Source organism: Alexandromys fortis, unplaced genomic scaffold (assembly GCF_014885135.2).
Source record: "Alexandromys fortis isolate MF-2015 unplaced genomic scaffold, M_Fortis_MF-2015_v1.1 scaffold_102, whole genome shotgun sequence".
In the NCBI taxonomy this organism is placed as follows: domain Eukaryota; kingdom Metazoa; phylum Chordata; class Mammalia; order Rodentia; family Cricetidae; genus Alexandromys; species Alexandromys fortis.
In genome coordinates, this window is record NW_026067984.1 from 1015667 (window position 1) to 1038267 (window position 22601).

The following is a 22601-nucleotide window of genomic DNA, read 5'->3' on the forward strand; positions in this document are numbered from 1 at the left end:
CACTCTTGGCTTGGATTTAAGTCCTGCTCCACAGAATACAACCCATATCCAGCACAATTATTGAGCCAAGACCATAAAGCTGGACGTTGGGGGCCTTGGGGAGAGTCTACTAATACGGTTCTCCTAATGGAAACAGTATTTCTGGTGATCTACTGTGTACCCACAGATGAGTGCATCTCTCAGACCTAATCTGAGAAGCTTCTACTGACAGTAGCTGGATATTTGCATAGGGACCTACAACTGGCCACGGTACAGAGGCTAAGAGACTGTAAAATGCTCAGCCTTAAACAGAACACACATACTGCATCCCCCTTTCTTAAGGATTTTTGCAGAGGAGGGAACCAGAGCATCTAAGAGCCAGAGGCAGTGGGTGACTCCAAGGCAACCATGACTTCTGGACACAGCGGGGCAGGCAGCTGCACATAGGAACTCACAACAGTCCTGACAACATGCACAACACTTGACAGACCACATTCCAGCACAGAGATGGGAGCTGGGCATAAGCTGTGGAGCTGTGGGCAAAGGACTGTTTTCTCTTAGTATGTCCTGGTAAGTCGATTGTATTTCAGGGGAAGACTACACACCCAAGAATACCTGAGCCACACAAATTGGTCTTGACGGCTTTATGCTCACTAATAAAGCCAACATCTACTGAGTGGGTAGGCACTTACAGATTATATTTGCACAACCAAGCAAATCAACCAGAAGGCTGGAAGCCATTCACACTGGAAGCAGTGTCCCATAAATAGAGATGCTCCTTCCTCAGTGACAGTTACAAAGAAGACTGGGTGACATCAGGACTCGGCTGGGGAATGTGTTCCTAGTGAGGCAGGAAGCCACAGGCTAGAGCAAACTAAAATTAGTAGACCGAGGCTGAGAGAAACATTGTGAGAATGGGCAGGAAGCTCTCTCTAGGGAACCATAAGGAAGTCTGTCCTTGGGAGTGTTTTCCCCCAGTGCACAGCTTCCAAGAACATTTAAAGGGCAGGACAGAAATAATAATAAACAACTTTTCTATAAAAAGACAAGACTGAAGGCTTACAGAGCTCAGAAGTACAGGGAGATGCTATGGTTTGATCTGAGAGAACTGCCCTGACCACGAGCTCATGCCATGCCCTCCTTCTGATCCTGTGCCCCGCATTTCAGGACATCACAGTCACTTCAGGACTCAGAGGCGTTTCTGTGGTCTCAGTACTAACCACGTGACCAAGCTGGTCCAGGTCACGTGGGCCCATGATCCCAGTTACTAGAGAGGCGGAGACACGAGGATCATGAGTTCCAGGCCAGCCTGGTCTACACAGTAAGAAACAAGCAGGCAATTATTTCCCATCTCTCCATAAATACACAGATCTAAAAATGTTACCAGATTGTTTGAACCTGTTTTAAATTAATTTTTTATTTTTTCGAGACAGGGTTTCTCTGTGGCTTTGGAGCCTGTTCTGGAACTAGCTCTGTAGACCAGGCTGGTCTCGAACTCACAGAGATCCGCCTGCCTCTGCCTCCCGAGTGCTGGGATTAAAGGCTTTAAATTAATTTTCTAAGTGTTGGAGCAGCATGGTCTATGATTTCTCACAGATCACAAAGGGTTACTCCTGTAGCTGGTACACAGCAGCAAAACTAGAAAAGAAGCACAAAGCCCTTTCTCAGGGGAAGGGTTCAAAATCCTCCATTAAAAAAAAAAAGAAATGGATAAAGAGGGAAGACATATTGCTAAGTAAGGGTTGGTGCTGTGGGATAATGTTTTTGTACACTGTAAAGATTTTTTCACTTATATTAGCTTAATAAAATGCTGATTGGCCAGTAGCCAGGCAGGAAGTCTGGTGAGGCAACCAGACTAGGAGAATTCTGGGAAGAGGAAAGACAAAGTCAGTTACCAGCCAGATGCAGAGGAATCAAGATGAGAATGCCTTACTGAGAAAAGATACCAAGCCAAATGGCTAAACATAGACAAGAATTATGGGTTAATTCAAGTTGTAAGAGCTAGTTAACAATAAGCCTGAGCTATAAATAAATAAACAGGTAGATAGGTAGGTAGGTAGATAGACAGACAGATAAGCGGGCCTTCTGTGTGTTTCTTTGGGACTGAACAGTCGCAGGGGACCAGGTGGAACAGAAACTTCTGTCTACAAGTTAGGAAGTAAGTGCTGAGCTAGAATACTCAGAAAGAGTGCTTACATGTCTGAGGGCCTAGGTTCATTTCCCAGCATCCACATAAGAAGCCAGGTATAGATACATATGTCTGTACCCAAACTGCTGGGCAACAGAGAGCTCCAGATTCAGTGAGAAAATCCTTCTCAAGGGAACAAGGTGGAGTAACAGAAGAGAACACCTGACCTGACATGGTTACAGGCACCTGCACCATGCATATACACATGCACATATACACACGCACGCCCACATTCTGCTGAATAAAAAATGATGAGCAGTAAAACTAGATGATGGTTAGCATCAAAATCAAGGTGAGCAACCTCTTCTGCAGAGAGGAGGAGAAACAGAAGATGTACACTTTCTTATTGTTAGACTAGATTTACAAGTGTTTATTACTTTTGCTTTTTTGGTCAGAAAATAACTAATTGCTGCAAACAAAAGATAATGCTCTAAAACACAGAGATGAGTTTCACTTCGACCCTCCCGAAGACTTAGGTCCCTTGTCTATAAAACGGAAAGTCTTACAGGTATCTTGATATCTTGTGATAGTCAAGGGTCAAGCCTAATAATAGTCATTCAATCCTTAGACTCCATGAAGACCAGATCTCATCAGGGTGAAGAAAACAGGTCAGGTAGGATTTTACCCATTCTGCGAGGAGAAATATAAATGAAGAAAGATACATACAGTTCTGCTGTCTGGGGGCCTCATCAAGCACAGCGAGATGCACACAGCAGCGATTCTGGGAGAGGGGCAGGGAGACTGGAGCGGAAATAGATTTTAAAACAAGGGTTCCCAAAAATCTAAATGTCATGTCATTCATGCAGTTTAAGTTTGTGCATTCGGGAAGATCAATGAACTCTGAGCAGGAGAACCCAAGTAAGAGTGGATAGGCTTGCTGCGGCGGAAATGTCCAAACCTTGAAGGCAGCAGGCGAAAGTCCACTCAGCTCAAGGGCAGGTTTCTCACCTACAGCAAATTCTCTGCTGAGACACCACATCCTAAAACTCACATTTTACAGAACGCCTGCTATCCTGTTTAAATGCTTTTCTGCCCACCAATGGCTCCCACAGGCCGCTGGTGGGTATTATCTCTAATGTGGAAACCCCGTGAGTGGTGCCCATGGGAACAAAGGCACCAGCTCACCACCTTGGAGTATGGAGAGACTGCGGCTGAGAAATGGCGCAGGAGAGATGAGAGGTGGGCTGTCCTGCTGAGCTCTCAGCAAGAAGCTGAAATCATTCAAGATAGAACTGGTTTTATTACTGAGGAAACCAGGTTAAAATTACACCTGCACTGCTGTGTAGGCCGCAGAGCTTGCATTTTCCTGCCTACCACAGCACACAGAAAGAGCTCGAATCATGGAAATGCCTTCAAGGCTGTCAGATGCCTTCCTGGTGCAAGGCTTTATTCATTCCCTCCGCAACCAGCTCTGAACAACACCTGGACCTTGGAGGGCGTCTTCTCAAGAAGAGCAAACTGAAGACCTTCCGTGGTGTATATCTCCAAAGAAAAGCAATGAACAGCCCACAAGAAGGGATTTTTGCCTTGTTACACTGAACACACGAAATCAGTGGCTCCAGGGAGCTCAATCCCACAGGAGAAGCAAGCCTGAGTCTAAATACATTTATCTAATTAAATGCACGTGGCTTCATTACCATTGTTTGAAAATCGACTCTACACCAGGACACACTATTTCCTTAACATCCAGCCCATTCCCCTTTGGGGGAAACGATACACTTTGGAAAGGATGTCTTCCTGTTGAGAAAGACAACATATGCCCTCAAGAAGAGCTTCTCATCCCTGAGCGAGGTGCCAAGTTTTGAACAGTTCCTTGTACCAAGCATCAAAATATTAAGCACTGCACTTTATTTTTTATTTATTTTTTTGAGACAACACCTTGGTTAAATAGCCCAGACTAGCCTACAACTCATAATAATCTTCTACCTCAGTCTCCCAAACCCTGGGGTAACAAGTCACGTAACTTGTTTTATTTATTTTTTAAAATATTTATTTATTTATTATGTATACACTATTCTGTCTGTGTGTATGCCTGCAGGCCAGAAGAGGGCACCAGAACCCATTACAGATGGTTGTGAGCCACCATGTGGTTGCTGGGAATTGAACTCAGGACCTTTGGAAGAGCAGGCAATGCTCTTAACCTCTGAGCCATCTCTCCAGCCCCCCACGTAACTTGTTTTACTCTCCATGACTTCTTTAGTTAGTTCATTAAAAGCACACCTATTACTTACCCTATGAGACTTGTATCTCCTTTTGTGTCTCACAGGCATAAGGACAGGAAAGTAATTTACTGCTATCAAATAAGGACACTGTGACAGGCAGGGTGAGAATCTCATCAATTAGCATGTGTATACAGCACTAGCAACATTGTTTGTGTGTTTGTTACAGTTTCTGAAACACCCTGCTTGCTAGGACTAGAGTGCTTCCCCCAGCTCGCTGCTGTTCCTACCAATTACCATTTGGAGATTCCCTCAGCTAAGCCTTCCTGGAAAACGTCATCCATCCTCTTTCTCCCTCTGTAAACGCCCCAGCAACAGAGCAAAGGTGCTTTGTACATTGCATCTCACAGCAAACACCAAGTCCTGACCCCACCCTGTCTGATGTGTGCTTGCTTAGCCACATATGAGGCCCCAGCCAGGTTCTATCCTTATCACACAGAAGGAAGAGGCCCAGGAAGGCTAGCTAAGTGACTGCCTGCAGAAAGAAACCAAGTACAAGGCTTCGGGCCCCATATCATCCACTTGCCCACCCTTCTCCACAGTGTTCTCAAATGATCTGGTCATGGATATGCCTTGTCCAGCAGGCGGCAGACTACTGCGTCCGAGAGGCTGAGCTCCAGCACACGGGCAGAATGTCATGTAAAGTAAGTCACTTTGACACTCGCTAAGAACGAGTCCAGGCATGCAACCCCAGTCTCGCCTATGAAGCACTAGGTTCCTATACCAGCCTACACATATGGGTTGAAGAAGTGACAGACAAGGCATCAGACATTTGGCGTAGCCAGAAAGGTGGTGACATTAGATAGTGCCACTTTCCCCTGGCCTTCTGTTTCTCCAGCCACTCTGTCCTACAGGCAACGGTTCTCACTTGAGTTCCTTTGGTTGCCCCTCCCCCCAGGGAAGCTTGGCAATGTTGGGAGACATTTGGATGGTTATAACTTTGGGCAGAGAGGAACTGTACTGGGATCTAAAGAATGGACGTCAAGAGTTTGCTGAGCAACCTACAAGATGTGAGGGAGCCCTCCTCTGCCCCATCACAACTCAGCCACAGAGAATCATCTGGCCCAGTCTGTCAGTAGCTAAGGAAACCGAGACAGGATGAACAGCCTCTGCGAAGTGGAGAACTTAGTTGACCTACACTGCCTCAAAACAAAGCTACTGGTGAGGGAGAGGGATGTGGAGCAGTCTCAGTCCTGCAAGAGACAATCCTTGAACGACTGGGCTGGAAAGCCAGTACAATTTCCAGCACCCCGCCTTGCCCAGCCCCCCATTTCATCAGATATATCCTCTGAGCAGTCAGATTAGTACTAACCCAGCTGGGCCCAGAGAGGATTGTACGGATGTGTTTTGGCCAGCGTGTTCACCGACTGAGAGGTACGCTTCTCCGAGAAGGCTTTAATTGGGGGGTGATCAACAGGCATGACAGTTGGTACCCAGGCCAAGTGGTAGGTTAACACTGCAGTCAGTAAGGCGGCAAAAAACCTTGGAAAGACGGACAAAAGCACACCAAAATTAGTCAAATACAGAACACAGCCACGTCCTGTGCAGAGCACACACTGGCTTGGGATCTGGCCACAACTTATGCTTACTGGTTTTTGTTGACCTGCTCAATCAGAAGTATAAATTCCTTGAGGAAGCGCTGGCAGAGCTGGGTTTTTTCCAACGTACTCGACATCATGGTGAGCCACACTGGTTCGGCTATCCTCGGAACAGAATACAAGTTCCAGATAGTCCCTCTACAGGAAGAGAGAAGGGACAAGAACAGTTGTTTTGGGTATCTTAGTATCAAAGAATAAAGCTGATCACTGTAATTTGGATATGTGTTCGCCTTAAGGAATTAAAAAATAAATTAACACAGGTTGGCAAGACAGAAGAATCATACTTGGATTGACTATGTAGCCATGTGCCTAAAGCAATCAGGACAGAACACTAATCTACCTCGGCAAAAATAGAAAACAGAAAACAAACAAAAAAACTTCACACCTCAAAAAACAGTATTTACTGAGTGAAGAAGCTGTGACCGCAAACTGTACGTAACAATAACAATCAAAGGGTGTCCACTTAAGAATGCAGGGGTGGGGAAGACATGGGAGGATACCTGAGAGGGGTAGTAAGTAGCAAGGTCTAGGATTTACCTACAAAACCCACATCTCAGCTGGGCATGGTGGCACACACTTTTAAATCTCAGCACTTGGGAGGCAGAGGCAGGTGGATCCCTGTGAGTTCAAGGCCAACCTGGCCTACAGAGTGAATTCCAGGACAGACAGGGTCTCACTATATAGCGCTTTTTCAAAAAACAACAACAACAACAACAACAAAACAAACAAACAAACAAAAAGTCTCTAAATATTAGTACATTATTTTGTCTGATTCTGGAGGGCTCAAGGTCAAAAATAAGTAAACAACTTCTACGTACACAACCTTAGCTTTTTGATTTCCGATTTTCACCCCTGAAAGACTACTGTTCAGATCAGCATCCAGACCCTCAAGCACAAGCCAGCGCTGAGTGTGACCCCTGCAAGGCCGTCTGCAAACCTAGAGCTGCCCCAAGGAGACAGCTCACCCATCATCTCCACAGTACTTCTCAAAACGAAACAGCCTAAGCAGTTCTGTTTCCACAGCCAGTGCTCAGAAAAAGTGGTTACCCTGCTTCAAGCAGCACTGGGCCCATCAATGATAGAATGGTCTAACATTCTAGGAAATGTAATTTGTTTTTCATCTCTCAGCTATTCGGCTCATTCGCTCCCAACGGCTTTGCTGTGAGAGTCCATTCCCGACTGAGAGACTGGCTCTGAGAAACTCGGATGAGCACAGTGGGAGAAACCCCACACCTGGAGCAGAGTACCTTGCTACCCATACTCTGAGGGCAAGGACTACAGAAAACCAGCGTCCATAGGTGATTGGTGGACACAGAGGTCAGTTAGATTCACTATCCAGACCAGGGCACGGACCTCAGGCATGGCATGTGCACCAGACCCACCCTGGCATGTGAGAGCTAGGGCTCCACAAATGTACACACTATCTCCATGAGCTCTAGGGGATAAGACACACTCCTGAACCCAAGCTTCTCCGTCTGTGAAAAGGGTAGAGGGGTTTCCCCTTCATCATTAATGAGACGACAGACGTAAGATCACGGAACTGACTTGTACGACATCCTTTAAAATTACTTTCTAGTTCTAATGAAAATAATACCATTAATCCAGGTGAGGTAATGCACGCCTTAATCCCAGAACTCTGGAGGCAGAGGCCAGTGCATCTCTGAGTTTAAAGCCAGCTCAGCCTAGTACGCAGTTAGTTCTAGGTCAGCCAGGACAGCACAGTGAGACTTTCTCAAAATAAACACAAAACTAAAACAACGAGAAAACCTAACAACACAACAAAGAAGAAAACTAATCCGATTAAGAACCGCCAGGCACAGTAAAGATTACTTGGGGCTGTGTTACTCAACCTGTCCTCACACAGGTGGAGACATTAACATGACTACAAACTGCCAGTCTCCCAAGTCTTCTGAGAGAGAGCAGCTCACAGCAGCTGGCAATACGGTGGCTCATCATTTCCTGCTGGAGTTTCAAACCTCGTACCTTACCTGAATTCTCCCAGAGCTTCCATCAGACGGCTCACATAAAACTGGACACGGAGACTTGATTCTGCGATCTTCCTACAGGAGATCATGGCCTTCATGGGAGAGAGTGAGCCAAATTACTCTCGGAGAAGAAATTCCTTTATAACTGACCAGCTAGGGCTTATTAATGAACAATGATGTTATAACAAATTTAAACACACATAGCAATGGTGCGTTCCCTTCATCAAAAAGCAGTAATTTCCTTCCCTACAGCAACCAGTGTCGGATTCTCCAGCCTTTAAAAATCCCAAGGCCCATCATTCCAGGGCACATTTTGACTTCCTTATGTAGGCCATCTGACACACACAGACAAGTGCCATCTTTGGCTTCAAATATCTCCCGTTTGCCAGTAGGTTGCAGTCTTACTACCTTTCATTTTCTTATTGAAGTGTTTGCTTGGAATGGATCCCAGGGCCTTGCACATGCTGTGAAAGCGCTCTACCCGAGCTGAGCTGCACCCCATCCCTTGCATATGCTGTACCCCTGAACACGTACTTCCCCCATCCCTTGCACACGCTGTATAAGCGCTCTACCCCTGAGCTGCACCCCATCCCTTGCACACGCTGTACCCCTGAGCACGTACAACCCCCATCCTTCCCTACCTTCTCAATGGCACTCTTCAGCCTGTTCATGTGAGATTCAAACAGGGGGAAGTGGGAGAAAAAGAAGTCCTGGAAGTTCTGCTGAGCTGCTTCTCTCTCGCACAGGGAAAAGATGATGCTGATGGCAATTTTCTTCCTTCTCACCATGGCTGGATTGGAGCTGGAGGCTTCGTCAGCCAAGCTAAACATCTCATCCGCTGACCTGGAGGAAAATTAAGTTTGAAACTGAAGCGGCCATGGATCAGTGAGCCGCTGAAGGTAAGCCGTTTTGCCGTGTGACGATACCTCAGGAAGCAAGGCAGACACTGAGAACTGAGCTGGTCATTCACCTGCCTCAGATCATCATCTTCTCTCTCCTTTGTCAGTCATGGAGACTGAAGGACCACTTACCACGCATCATCACCCTGCCATCAGAAGTTCAAATGAAAGCCACTGCCCATTTGAAGGTTTGCCTCTCATCCTTTCAACTGTATTTAGTTAGGAGGAGTGCCAGACACCAGCTCAACCAAAACACAGGTTATAGCTGTGCTTGTTGTACAGGCCTGGTGACCCAAGTTCCGCCCTGAGACTCACAGAAAAAGCTGGATGTGGCAGCGCACACCTGCAACCCTAGCATTTCCACCGTGAGATGAGAGGCAGGGGCAGAAGAACTGGTGGAGGACACACTCACAGGCCCGCTAGCCTAGAACACGACACACATAAGAAACAAGAGAAACCCTGCCTCAACGAGCTAGAAGGCAAGAACCAACTCCTCAGAGCTGCCCTCTGACATCTACACAGGCCTCTGGCACACGCTGGTTTGTATCAAACAAAGAAACAAATGAAATCGGTCCTTGGTTTTTGTTGATAGGCAAGAATAGATGATACACTGAAGACCGGTCCTGTGGTCCTGCGGAGTATTCTGTTCACACAGACATCATGCTTCAAGGCTTGCTAGTGCCTTCCTCAAGGCTATTAAAGCCACCAGAGGAAGCTACTCCTTTAAACGCCCTGATGAAGCCAAGTGATTAACTGACTGAGCACTCTGGGAAAGCCACTAAGCAGCAAGGCTCAACATCAACACTCTTTGGGTACAGGCAAGTTCTCAAAGAACTTATGATCCTTCTGAGAGGCAGCTTCTGTAATAAAAGAACTACAGAGCCAATAAATTCTCAATACATATCCGATCTGTCTTAGGGATAATACAATTCTGGTTGAACCTGAACTCTGGTTTAAATGCTGTGAAAAGCAGGGCAAACGACCACACAGCTACTAACACAGAGTGAAAAGGAGAGCGTTTGCTTTGTTCTCCAAAGGCACCGCAGTGAAGGTCAGATGTGTGCAGCTAGCCTGCAACACAACAGCATGTAATACATGCTCTCTTGGTGGCCAACTTTACCATTCTTTGGGCTCTATTCTAAGTCTATAACATTCTGTACGCTTTAAACTATATCTGGATCTTACTAACATTTGCACACCCAAGCTGCACGATTAGGAGATCTGTTTAAAAGAAAAAGTTCCTTGCTCTAGGCTCTGAGGGACGTGTTTCTGCATTTCTTAGCATCCCTCACATGTGGGATGAGGGGATGAGGGACATGGCAGCTCCTGCTCTGTGGGTGTCGTGTGAATGTACCAAGTGTCATACCAATCTACCAACTCAGAAATCTCCAGATCCCAATCACCAGAAAAAGCTCTGAGAATCACACAGAACATCACATTTTCACAAGGGAAGAGATCGGGTATTTTAAAAGGCTCCTAGTCTTTGTTGTGAAGTCCTTGTATTAAAAGCTGTTTCTGCGCACAAGCTGATTTCTGTCCGGGCATGGACACATCTATAAGTCCCATCCCAAGAGGCTGAGGTAAACTGAAGAGGTAGATTTGAACTCAAGTTCAAGGACAGGTTGGGATAGCGAGACCCTGTTTCCAAAAAAAAAAAAAAAAAAAAGGAATCGCAACAAAATATTCTTCTGAGCTATAATGCAAAACTTGCCTCTTTGCTGACTGCTCTACTCTTTCTCAAAAGTAAACCACTTGTATCATCATTCCAATCCTCCTCAAGCCAAGGTGGTCTTTAATAGCCCAACTGTGGTCAACACCGGGCTCTTCATCTTCATCTCTACTGTCTCCACGCCGACAGTCAACTCGGCTATGGCTATCGGTGTAAGCCCAGCAGAGAGTGCCACCTGCTGAACTGCTGTGAATCCTTCCCCGCTGAGCAGAAACTAGATCTTACCGGCTACATCTCTTCACTAAAATCTAAAGCTCCCCAGCTTCAGTCTGTAGTCCTGGGTCAATATCCAAACTGGAATAAATCATAGAGAACCTTAATTATCTTTTAGGTATTATCCCACAATAAGGGATGTTTGAGCATGGGTCAAAGAATTCAATCATATAAACAGACACTTCTCCAGAGTCTCTCTCCAGGTCACCAGGTAAGCTACACAAGCTCTTTTATAAACATAGAAACTGAAGCAGTGCTTGCCTGGGGAACAGATAGCTCTCTGGTAAGGATGCTAGAGTTATAACCTAGGATATCTGTCTGCCATTCTTGGCTTGCTGGATGACCAGATGTCCACCCCGCCTGACCCACCAGCCCTAGCTCATTCTGTTGGAGGCTCTGTGATGGCTGCGGTACCACAGGAAAGATGGAAGCACAGATCAGCCCACATGTTTCAAGACAGAAGAACCACGGCTGCACACTTAGGTCTTTTCCATATAGAGAAATCAAGTAGAGGGGGTATAGTAGTTCACGCTTTTAACCCTATCACATGGAAGCAAGGCAGGAGGACCATGAGTTCAAGGCTACCGTGGGCTAGAGTTAGATCCTTCCTCAAACGAAATGAAGCTGTGTTTTTGTTATATTTCAAAATCATAATCACTTAAAATAAAAACCATCATCATTTTACTTCATATAGACAAACTACAACTGATATCAGGGCTATTTAGCACAATTATTGCTGAAGTCAGATTTGAACTTACATTGAAACTATGAAACAGATAATATGGTAAGTCTAAGAACAGCCCACTGGAAACTTTGTTCAATTTACTAATCAAAAGGCTTCCAAGGGGCACATCTCCATGTCTGGTTCCTTTGGGATTTGGGGCGGTTTTCTCCAAGAGATAAAATACCCAGCCTCGCAGATAGCAGAGCTATTGCCAGCTGCACGATGTGTAACACCCCCACCTAGGTGCCCAATACCACAGCTTGCCACCTGGCACAATGAGGTAGCCTGAAGCCAGAGTAGAACTATCAATCCTAACTACCTATAACTCTCTTAGGAAGGATTTTTGATTTATCTTAAAATTATTTTTTTTTTTTTGCTTTTTTGATATGGTCTCATGTAGCCCTGGCTTGCCTAAAATTTGCTACATATATACAGGCTAACCTTGAAGTCATAGAAATCCATGTGTCTCAACTCCCGAGTGTCAGAATCAAAGGTGTACACTGCCATGTAGGGCAGGAAGATGTTTTTAATTACCATGCACTTCCTCTCAAAGCCAGAAACAGTGAGATTCTGTCACTAGCATAAGAAGCAATCCTCAGCCAAGAGTGGCTGGGTACCTGTAGCCCCAACACTCAGGCTCCAGGTCAGTCAGTCTCGGAACACTGAGCGGGAATGGGGGGGAAGGGAGGAAGTAACAACAGCAGAGGGAGGCAGGCTTCTGTACCCTCAACAGCATCTTCCTCCAGAAGGGACTGAGATCCACAACGTAACTGCTGTGTGCCCTTTCCAGGTTAGTCACAGTAACAGAGAGGGATATAAATACTTAAAAAAAAAAAACTAACAATAAATCAGGATACTGTTTGATACCCTATTAAAAATAACACAAAATTTTTATAATTTATATTTATATATTACACTATAATTATATTTTAAGGTTAAGGGAAACCTGGTCTACAAAGTGAGTTCCAGGATAGCCAGGACTATGTAGAGACCATGTCTCAAAGAAAAATACCATTTTAATTTTGTATGTGTAATATGGCTTGTGTAATTTGCCATGCACACATCTGGAAGTCAAAGGAGAACTGGGAATTTGGTTCTCCTCTTCCACTGTTTGGATCCTGAGACTCAGACCTGGGTTATTAAGCTCAGCTGCTGATGACTTAACCACAGAGCCATCTTGAGAGCCAAAGTTTTGCTTTTTTGGGACAGGGTCTCTGTAGCCCAGGCTGTTCCTGAATGCGAGTTTTCACTGTGTCAACCTCCAAGGGCTCGGACTACAGGCACGCACCGCCAATGTTAATCTGTGGCCATATTCTAAGCCCTGTCTGGCCACTTGACTCGCTCATCCAGTTTCCCTCCTAACAACACTGAGGCTGAACCTCCAGTAACCTGATGCACAGAGGAAGACGCACCCGAGGCCTAGTTAATGCGCTCTGTCACGTGGCAGATGCTATGACCTCATCCATCACTCCACTTGAAGTTCATGCACCAAAGAGCGGCGGCTCAGTGAAGGATCAGCTGTGAGCTTTTTATGTTGCTCTCTAGGGATCTGAACAGAAGAGGTGCCTCCAGCTAGCACTGCTCAGCTGATCTTTCTACAGGGCTCTCATCAGCCTTCACGAGGACCCACCCACCATGTTTCTTATTCCCGAGTCCCAGTGTACCGCACACCTTCGTGGTATTTATTTGTCATGTGCCGATGTTTCCTGACACCTGTTTACTGTCCTCTTCCCCCCCCTGGTTATAAACCACTACAACACAAGCTCATGGCTGGACCACCTTTCACAGATTCTCCAAACACAGTGATTATTACAAACTCAATTTGATTTTTATAAACTCAATTACTGACACAAATTATTTTAGTGACATGTTTGAAAATTCCCTTTACATTTTTAAGAGCTATAAAAAGAAGGACCTGGACGCTACTGGTCTAGCATCAAATCTATACACCGAACACAACCGAATAAACTTCAGATTCAAAACCACACTGACACAAAGGTAGGGAATAACACCTTGAGGCTATCTCTATGTGCACTAGGGGGCTGTGAGCCCCCAGATCCTGAATTTCTTGTAAACAACTTGTTTTCCCCTGATCCGAGTGCCTACAGCTGCTCTGAGCACGAGACCCTCAGGAGCTCCTGATGGCAGGAGAGTGGTTTCTGGTGGGTTTGGCTGGGGCGTGGCTATCCCTATATAAGCTGCCCCTGGACACAATAAAGGGGGCATTCTTGGGGCATTTCTGGCATCAAGGATGACCTGTGTCTCTGTGTCTCTGTGTGTTTCAACCTCCAGCCCCTTGCCCAGTTCACAAACTGTGTGGCGGTGCCCAGAGCACAGACAGGGTGTGGTGAGCCGCATATACTCAATTTCATGCTGTTTAGTCTAAGAATTTAAGTGCCACAAAGGGATCATGCCTTAAATACCACATTGGAATCACTGTAACCAGGGGAAGAGATGTGTCCCATCTTTATTACTTATAGCCATGTCTGGAAGGAATCTGGCTTAGAGAGAGAGAAAGAGAGAGAGAGAGAGAGAGAGAGAGAGAGAGAGAGAGAGAGAGAGAGAGAGAGAGAGAGAGAGAGCATTATTTAAATTACCACCAAATCTAGCATATACATTGTATAGCTATCCAGGCATTTCCAGTAACTTCTAAATAAAAAGACCTTTTTCCCAGCTGGGTAGTGTCAACACACTCCTAATCCTTACACTTAGGAAGCAGAGGCAAAGCAAGGCGTTTAAGCCCTGTCTGGGCTACACATTGTACTCCAGGCCAGCTTGCTCAGCTTTAATTTACTATCTTCTCCCTAACAATTGAACTTGTAAACTTCCAGGCTAAGCTGTAGCTAATCACAAGGATTCAGGTCGTCTTCTCCCGACAACAGCAAGGATAACCCTGCCAGGTTTCCTATGTTGTTTACAGTAGCGCTTTCCGTAGCCAGCGGAAACATGGAACTCACCTCCTTGGAAAGATGCCATTTTCCAAACTCGTCGTCTGACTTCGAAGCCAGCGGCGCTGATAGCTGCTGGAAGAGGACGTAGAGGAGCTCGGGGACGGGAAGGGTGTAATCAAAAGGCTGCTCAGCGAAGCTGCAAGGAAGCAAATTCCAAATGTGAGCGTCCCGGCTCGAGTTCTCAGAACGCAACTGTGTTCAGTACCGCTGGGCTATCCATTTACAATGAGTTCCATAGAGGCTGGGGGACAGTCAGAACCCGTATGAAACGTTAGGCTCCTAGTGTGCACTGGTAATCCTGGCACTGAGGAGGAAGAGACGGGAGAAGCCCTGGGGCTCACTGGCCAACTCAGAGAGATCCACGTCCCAGGGAAAGACCCTATCTCAGGAAGCAAGCAACACCCAAGGCTGACGTCTGTCTGATACAAACTCACACAGCACGTGCTTGCACATCTGTACCCAGATGTTCACCCCCCTCTCCAGTGAGTAAATCAGTAATAAACAAACATGCCAGGCGTGGTGGTGCATTCCCGTACCCTCCGTACTAGAGGTGCAGAGGCAGGAGGACCTTGAGTTCTAGGCCACCTTAACTATATAATTTCAAGTTCGAGGCTAGCCTGAGCTACATAATTGATCTATAGTCATCCCCCAAAAAGTTTAAGATGGCAAATTTATATGTAATATGTATTTCAACGCCATAAACACATACATACACACTCTCAGCCTGAAACTTTGTATTCTACCAATCATATCCAGCAGGGGGAGACTAAAACTTCTCTTTCAAACATTTCTATATATAAGAGGAAAAGAAACAACAGGTTTTTTTTTTTTTTTGACACTGTTGCTATGTAAACTAAATTGCCCTTGAACTCTCAATCCTCTTGCCTCAACACCCCTCTTTCCAATCACAGATGCACATCACCCCATTTCGATAGGAAGGAATAATCCTACTCTGCCCACACTCAGCCACCTCCTATTCTTAGCCACATGGATTCCTAATCCACAAATCCACAGACCCAATCAGTGCATGCTCAACCAGGCTTTACATCACAAACACAAGAGGAATTATTGCTCCTTCCATTGGAATACACACTCCAGATTTCTAAGAACACAGCGCACATAACTTAACAACATTGCACTCCAAAGCTTGTTTACTGTTTGCACTGGCTGGTTTTGTGACACAAGCTAGAGTCATCAGAGAGGAAGGAGCCTCAGTTGAGGCGATGCCTCCATGAGATCCAGCTGTAAGGCATCTTCTCAATTAGTTATCAATGAGGAAGGGCCCAGCCCATGATGTGTGGTGCCATCCCTGGGCTGGTGGTCCTGGGCTCTCTAAGAAGGTGGGCTAACCAAGCCAGGCAAAGCAGGCAGGTAAGCAGCTCTGCATCAGCTCCTGCGTCAGGATCCTGCCATGTTTGAGTTCCTGCCCTGACTTCCATCAGTGATGAGCAGCAATGCTGAAGTATAAGCCAAATAAACCCTTTCCTCCCTAACTTGCTTTATGGTCATGGTGTTTCGTCGCAGCAACAGAAACCCTAACTAAGACACGTGTCTTCTTTTGGCAATTTCTTCACTCTTTATTTGGAGGTAAAATTTAGGCAAAGTAATCAATAAGATAGAGTTCCCTCTCCTGATCCTCATTTTTCTTCTTGTTTTTATTTTTGAGACAAGTTCTTTCTGTGTAGCCCTGGCTGTCCTGAAACTCACTATACAGACCAGGCTGACCTCAAACACAGAACTCTTACCCTCCTTTCTCTACCCCCTTCTCATCTCCCTGTCTGAACAAACTATTTCTAGTCTTAAGTAGTATTTTTTTTGTACAGAAGAGCTGATTTTGAACTGTTGCAACTATTCTGAAAATAAATCACTAGTGATCTGAATTAGAATGACCCCCCAAAGGCTCGCCTTACCAGCCTGCCCCGCCCCCTTGCCTGCTGCCTGCTGATCAGGATTTAAAGCCCTCAGCTCTTTCCCCAGCACCACGCCTGCCTGCCTGCCTGCCTGCCACACCCTCTGCCATGGTGAAGGTAGATTAACCCTCTGAGACTGTAAGCAAGCCACCAATTAAGTGTTTATTTTATAAGTGGCTTCGGTCATGATGTGTCTTCACAGCAATAAAACATGAACTAAGACGCTAGGGTCTTAAGTAATGGATGACAAAAGTAAATTCTTTTCTCGGTGGTCAGAGAAAATCTTAGGAGACTCAGTTAAAATGCCACCAAGAGGCAGACTCAAGAAGGGCTCAAAGGGAATATATACCAGACACCTAATCTACAAGAAGAAAACTGAACAATATCATTAAAACAAAACAAAAAACTACTGGGAGGCGTCTGGAGAAGGCTCAGCAGCTAAGAGTGCTTCCTGTCACGGAGGGTAGAGGGCGCCTGCAATCCCTGCCTTCCTCAGCCATCCAAACAGGCTCCTTCGAGATGATACACTGTAAATGGCACACATCCACCCCGAGCTAATCCGTGTGATCCTAGCCTATCCACTCCCAGCCACCTTCTATTCTGACCCACGGCTCTGCAAAGCCTGTTCCCACTGCAGCCTTTGGCTAGCTGTCCTCTCAGTACCTAACCACTACTTGCTTTGGCATTCAGGAGCAGGTCCCTCCTGGCATATCCGTCCCCGCTGCACTTCTCCCTCTCAGGGGCTTTCCCTGAGCCCTCGGATATTTTCCTCCCTCAGGTGATCAGGGGGGTGTAATTCTTGCAGCACACACTCCGATCTGGTGTGTCCTTCCCCAACACAACAGCAACCTCTGTTTATCCCAGCAATACAGTCAGGTCAAGCCTTTGCTCCCTTAGACATTTGGAAAGCTTTTAGGGTCCTTAAAATTTAGTATGTAGTCATTACTTTAAAACAAAGTGAAATGACAGCGATTAAAAAGCCAATGAGATAGCATGTATTCCTGGTGTCTGCCAAAAGAAGGCTTATGTGTTAAAGATGGAGTTACACACAGTTGTGAGCCATCACGTGGATGCCGAGAACTGAACCCCAGTCCTCTGGAGGACAGTCATATTCTTAAGCACTGGGCCATCTCTCCAGCCTAGGCTCTTGTGCTCATAAGGTGGAGAATAAGGAAACATTCATTTTTTTCCCCTTAAACTCACCTGTAACCTAGGCTGGCCTAAAACATATGATCCCCCTGCCTCAGTCTACTGAGTGGTGGGATTACAGACACGCACTATTAGGTTTGGCATTAAGAGAAAAAAAAATCTTAGTGACTAGAATACTGTTAAGACCTCGAAGAGTCTTTATGCTAAAACAATGCCAAGTCCCTAGACAGGTAGGGATGTGCACTCAACTGGGAGATTTCAGAGTAGCGCCCAGCTGAGAGCAGACAGTACTTGCACCTGGGTATATATATTATACCAGGACAGCAAAATGAACAAAAGGACACTGTACAGGAGGACACTGTCAGCCCTCACTCTTGGGGAACCCACTAGCTGAGAGATTTTTAAACCCCAAGGAGAGTTCGTCTTCCCTGACTCTCATAACTCCTACTTGACAGTCGCAAGTTGCCTTGACGGGCTTTGAGGAAACTCCTGGATCTAGCTGGCACAGATGCATGAATTTAATGTGAACATGGACCCTCAATTACCTGCTTCTCAAAATTAAGAAAAAGCAGTTACAGAAAAAATGTAAAACCCGAGGACTATCAAACACACGAGCTGTAGCCAATGTGCAAATGAACTAGGAAAACCATAGCAACGTTCCTGTCGACGTCAGTGCTCTCAAATTCTCAATCTCTATTTGGAACAGAAAGAGACACGAGTGGTGGTGGCACACACCTTTAGTCCCAGCACTCGGGAGGCAGAAGTAGGCGGATCTCTGAGATCGAGGCCAGCCTGGTCTGAACAGCTAGTTCTAGGACAGGCTCCGATGCTACAGAGAAACCCTGTCTCAAAAAACAAAAACAACAACAACGACAAAAAAGCAAAAAAGGGACATGGACAAAACAAGGCTGCATCCAGAAAGAAATGGAGCACTCTGGGGAGCCCAGCAGGGCAGCACTCATCTGTCCAACACAGAGGGAAGTGGTGCCACGCAAAGCCACGCGGAACAGGTCCTATCTACCACGCAGGCAGCAGCACTGTCATAAGCAGACTGACCACCACAGGCCTGCTCCATCCTGAGTGAGCAGTCAGCAAGCCAATTCCTAGTACAACTGGTACAATGAGGCTTCCTGCTGGAAGAAATGTATCAGTCTCATATAAACTTGAGTATCAGATAAAACTAATTTGTGTGCCCAGATCATTCCTAGAGGCTGAACATCCAAAGTTTCAGATCCTCACACACAAGAGTCGTAGAATATAGAGAAAAGAAAGAACAAGGAAAAGAGAAAGGACAGAGCGAGGACCACCTTTCTGCTTCCTACTTCCCACTGTAGATACCCCACCGGGTTACTCAAACCAGCAAAAGGAAGTACCTGATCGAGCAATGCCGCTGTCCCTGTCTTCATTCTGACCTCTGCTGGGCATGTCAACCGGTGTGCTGTGTGCTGGGACAGAGAGACAGACAAGGGAAGCGTTAATGACCAGGCTCGCCAAAGACAGAGACATTCAAAAAAATGACTTCATATATGATTTCAAAGAGGGTTACTGGTATTGAAGAGTGGCCTAATATATAATAGAGATTAACTAGATAGCAAATTAAACACATAAAAAGATAACAAGAAGCAAAACCAACAAGCCATTTGCCTTTATGCCGGAGCCTATAGGCTCCTCTGAGTGACATGAACAAACCATTCATGCAGTTAATACAGTCAGCGGTCTATTTTAGCCATTTCCTCATTATTTATAGTATCTAAACAGTACAATAGTTTCAAAATGCTTTATAATTAATTAGTCTCAGTGATAGCTGCAGTCAGCTTAGGAAGAGAAATAGTGAAAAATCATTCCATAAATCTAGACATGTTTATTTATAATCTACTCTTTTTTTTTCCTAACAGTTTTTTTCCTCCAGTTCTTTTACCCAGACATGGTATTCGAGTTATTCAGAAAAACTCATGTCCTGGCAAAAATTTGGAAAACACTCTTAAGTAGCACATGTATCTAGAAGGCTTCAGACTGGTTGGGTTGCAGATTTACTGGGCTGAAAGGGATGTGAGAATGTGTCCTAGAAAATCTTAGAAAGAACAAGAAGCCACTGTGTTTGCCTTCCAAAGTTTTGAAGGAAGTATATAAACAAGCTATATGTGGTCTAAGTAGCAGGGACAGTAGACCAGTTCCATTAGGCATCAGAGAACCGTGATGTTTAGTGTGTGTGTGTGTGTGTGCGTGCGCGTGTGTGTGTCTATAAAAAGTAACAGAATGAAAAAGCCCATTTGCCTTCCTCACAACTTTAAGTTGGTCCTGAAGATTAGCTCACAGTTGCTAATCATGCTACAATGGACACTGAACAGCCCTCTGCTGGCAAGGCCAGTTACATCTCAGAAAACACCCAGGATATCAAGGTGACTACACCTGTAAGGAACCTGGACACTGCATTTAAATAATCTGAGTAAGTTAATATGAAAGAGAGAGACCTGATTGAGCCCTCCCATGCTTATAATAGAGTGACTTAGAAACTCCATGCAGGTGAGGGTGCAGGGGAATAGATGGATAAAAGATGCCACAGCAAAGAGAACCAGCTCACAGCAGCAGAGGCGGCCTAGGAAAATCAGAAGAAATTAATTTTCCTAGAAACACAAAGGGCTCACTTCAGATCAAAACCAGCTCGCTCCCATTTGGACCATTAGCAACAAGATGGAACTTGGAAACAGCAGGACTCCAGCTGCATTTGAAACTAGCATCTCCTGCCACAGAAGCCCTTTGGGTTTCTAGAGAAGAATAAATGGATTTCTGTTTTTCTAGAACCTGCATAGGAGTTTTAACGTGTGGGCCACACTGAGCTCAGCATTCCACACAAACCTGCAAAGAAAGAAGCGCTGCGGGTGAGCCGGAGCGGTCCTCCTTCGGACACCCCCTGCAGCAGCTTGCCGCTGCACGCCTGCAGCAGACCTAGAGCAGAACACACAGAGGACGCAGGGCACACACACAAATAAACACGGGTTAAAGATAACGCGAAAGTAAACCCAAAACACAGCAAACTCAAATAAAGCAGAACACGCCCCCAACAGCGGCACTCGGGGGAAGAGCCGTCGAGGGTCTCGTTTTACCTAGGTTACTTCCAGCGCGACAAGGACCCAAACCGTTCAGTTTTCCAACCTGGGGATCTTGGTTGATGTATTCAAAGCTGTCCTGCAGGCTAAATCAAGATGGGGATGGGGAGGGGACATCAAGATGTTAACACATTTGTTTTTTTAATAGATTCCCAACTACAGACAACAACTCGACAGTCTCTCGGAATTGTTCTTTATGAGACTAAAGTTTCACATCGACCAAGGGGAGAAAAGATGGGAGGTTGGGAGGAATTTGCTGGAGGAAAACGAAAATGTTTTGAAAGTGCCCAGTCCACGCGACTACCTGGGCAACTGCATTCATAACCACTTCGTGGCTGAAATGAGACGCCAAACTCTAAGCGTACTTTAGTAACTGACGCCTTCCGTACCGCTATTCATTTTGAAATTTTGCTTAACAAAATAACACCTAAGATGCTGCTATTCATTTCAAGGGTTCTCAATGAACACTCAAAATGAATTAACTTCATATCTCGGCTAGTATCTATTAATGATTCTGCAGCTTGTTTCACGGGGACGCAATCAGAAATTATGATCCACTTTAAGAAAAGTAGAATCACTCACGAAGATGGGCAGGGCAGATTTCTTCAATGTATTAGTTTAGAAAGAAACTGAATACCAACACTTTGAAGAGAAAATAGCACAATAAAATTCAAATAATTTCTTACTTAAATCTGAGCTCAATATTTAGAGTTAGTGGGCTAAACAAATATTTAGGTTATTCCAAAGACATGGAAAAACACTCATAAAAAACAAATGTCGCCTAGGTATGGTAATGTATGCCTATAATTCCAGTATTCGTAAAGTAGAGGCGAAAGGACCTTGAGTTCCCTGCCAGCGTGGGCTCTAGAATCAAAACCTGGTGACTGACAGCAAGAACAGAAGAGAAGAACAGACGCACATCCAAAACAAGAGGCATTTGTCAGCCTGGCAAATAGAAGAGTTTTGCCTGGTACACACGGGCTCTAGGTTCACTCCCACCACCCGCACACAGCTACTACCCCAGGGAGAGGCAGAAGGACCAGGGGTTCAAGGCCATCTTTAGCTACACTGCAAAGTTCCAGTTTAGTTCAAGGTCAGGCTGGGACTTTGAGACCTTTTCTCAAAAAACAGACAAAAATCATCATCTGTCTTTAGGGCCACTTGAGAAAAACCCAAAGTTTGTTTTTTCCTTGCTGTTATTAGAAAATGACTAAAACCTCTTTGCTAACCTGTATTTATCTTGTTATTCATTTAACAATGTCTTACAGTCCTCAACGAATTTATCTAGAAAGAGACACATAAGAACATAGGGCAGGGTATGAAATCCCACTTACTTATTTGTGCTTCCGCAGAAGCTACCCATTCGAGCCGAGAAGACTTTACTAATCATCAGCTGAGGAGGAGAACTGAAAGGCAAGAAGAGGGGAGACAGGCGCTTTGTAGGTTAGGAAGCCAGCAACAGCCTTCGGGGTCTCGCAGCCAGCACAAGGGCAGCCTCACCGTATGTAGTGTATCTTCAGGGTGGAGCCTTTGTAGCTCATGGCAACAGAGCCGAACATCATTTCCCCGAGCATGTTGACATCGGACGCCGGCCTCGTGTACTGCACAGGAAATCAGCCAGTCAGAGCACAACAGGGAACAACGCAATGTCTTACTACCATTGGTTAACACAGCAGTGCCTGCTAATCTCTGGGCCCCTGGCTGACAGTAGAGATAATATTCTGGACAGGTTTAAAAAGTAAGAACAGGGAGGGCTGGGGAGATGGCTTAGCAATTAGAAGCACTAGCTGCTCTTCCAGAGAACCTAGGTTCAATTCCCAGCACCCACATGGCAGCTCACAAACTGTAACTCCAGTTCCAGGGGATCTGACACCATCACACAGACTTACATCCAATACACAATGAGTAAAATAATAAAACATTAAAATTAAAACAACCAACAGACCGGAA

General features: G+C 45.5%; 1 protein-coding gene across 7 annotated transcripts in view; it reads right to left on the reverse strand.

Annotated features, from left to right (window-relative positions):
* Fnip2 (folliculin interacting protein 2) overlaps positions 1-22601 on the reverse strand; it is an 86006-nt gene that overhangs the window by 19433 nt on the left and 43972 nt on the right. For 5 of the 7 annotated variants that reach the window (XM_050158733.1, XM_050158730.1, XM_050158729.1 and 2 more), the window contains 10 exons: positions 22152-22252; positions 21986-22057; positions 20649-20737; positions 20401-20490; positions 18918-18989; positions 14492-14621; positions 8611-8812; positions 7973-8061; positions 5976-6122; positions 5699-5868 (listed from right to left, as the gene is read on the reverse strand). In XM_050158733.1, coding sequence (XP_050014690.1) covers positions 5699-5868; positions 5976-6122; positions 7973-8061; positions 8611-8812; positions 14492-14621; positions 18918-18989; positions 20401-20490; positions 20649-20737; positions 21986-22057; positions 22152-22252 — 1162 coding nt within the window. The remainder of the gene's footprint in view (positions 1-5698; positions 5869-5975; positions 6123-7972; positions 8062-8610; positions 8813-14491; positions 14622-18917; positions 18990-20400; positions 20491-20648; positions 20738-21985; positions 22058-22151; positions 22253-22601) is intronic. The other 2 variants (XM_050158731.1, XM_050158735.1) reach the window with 1 other exon arrangement.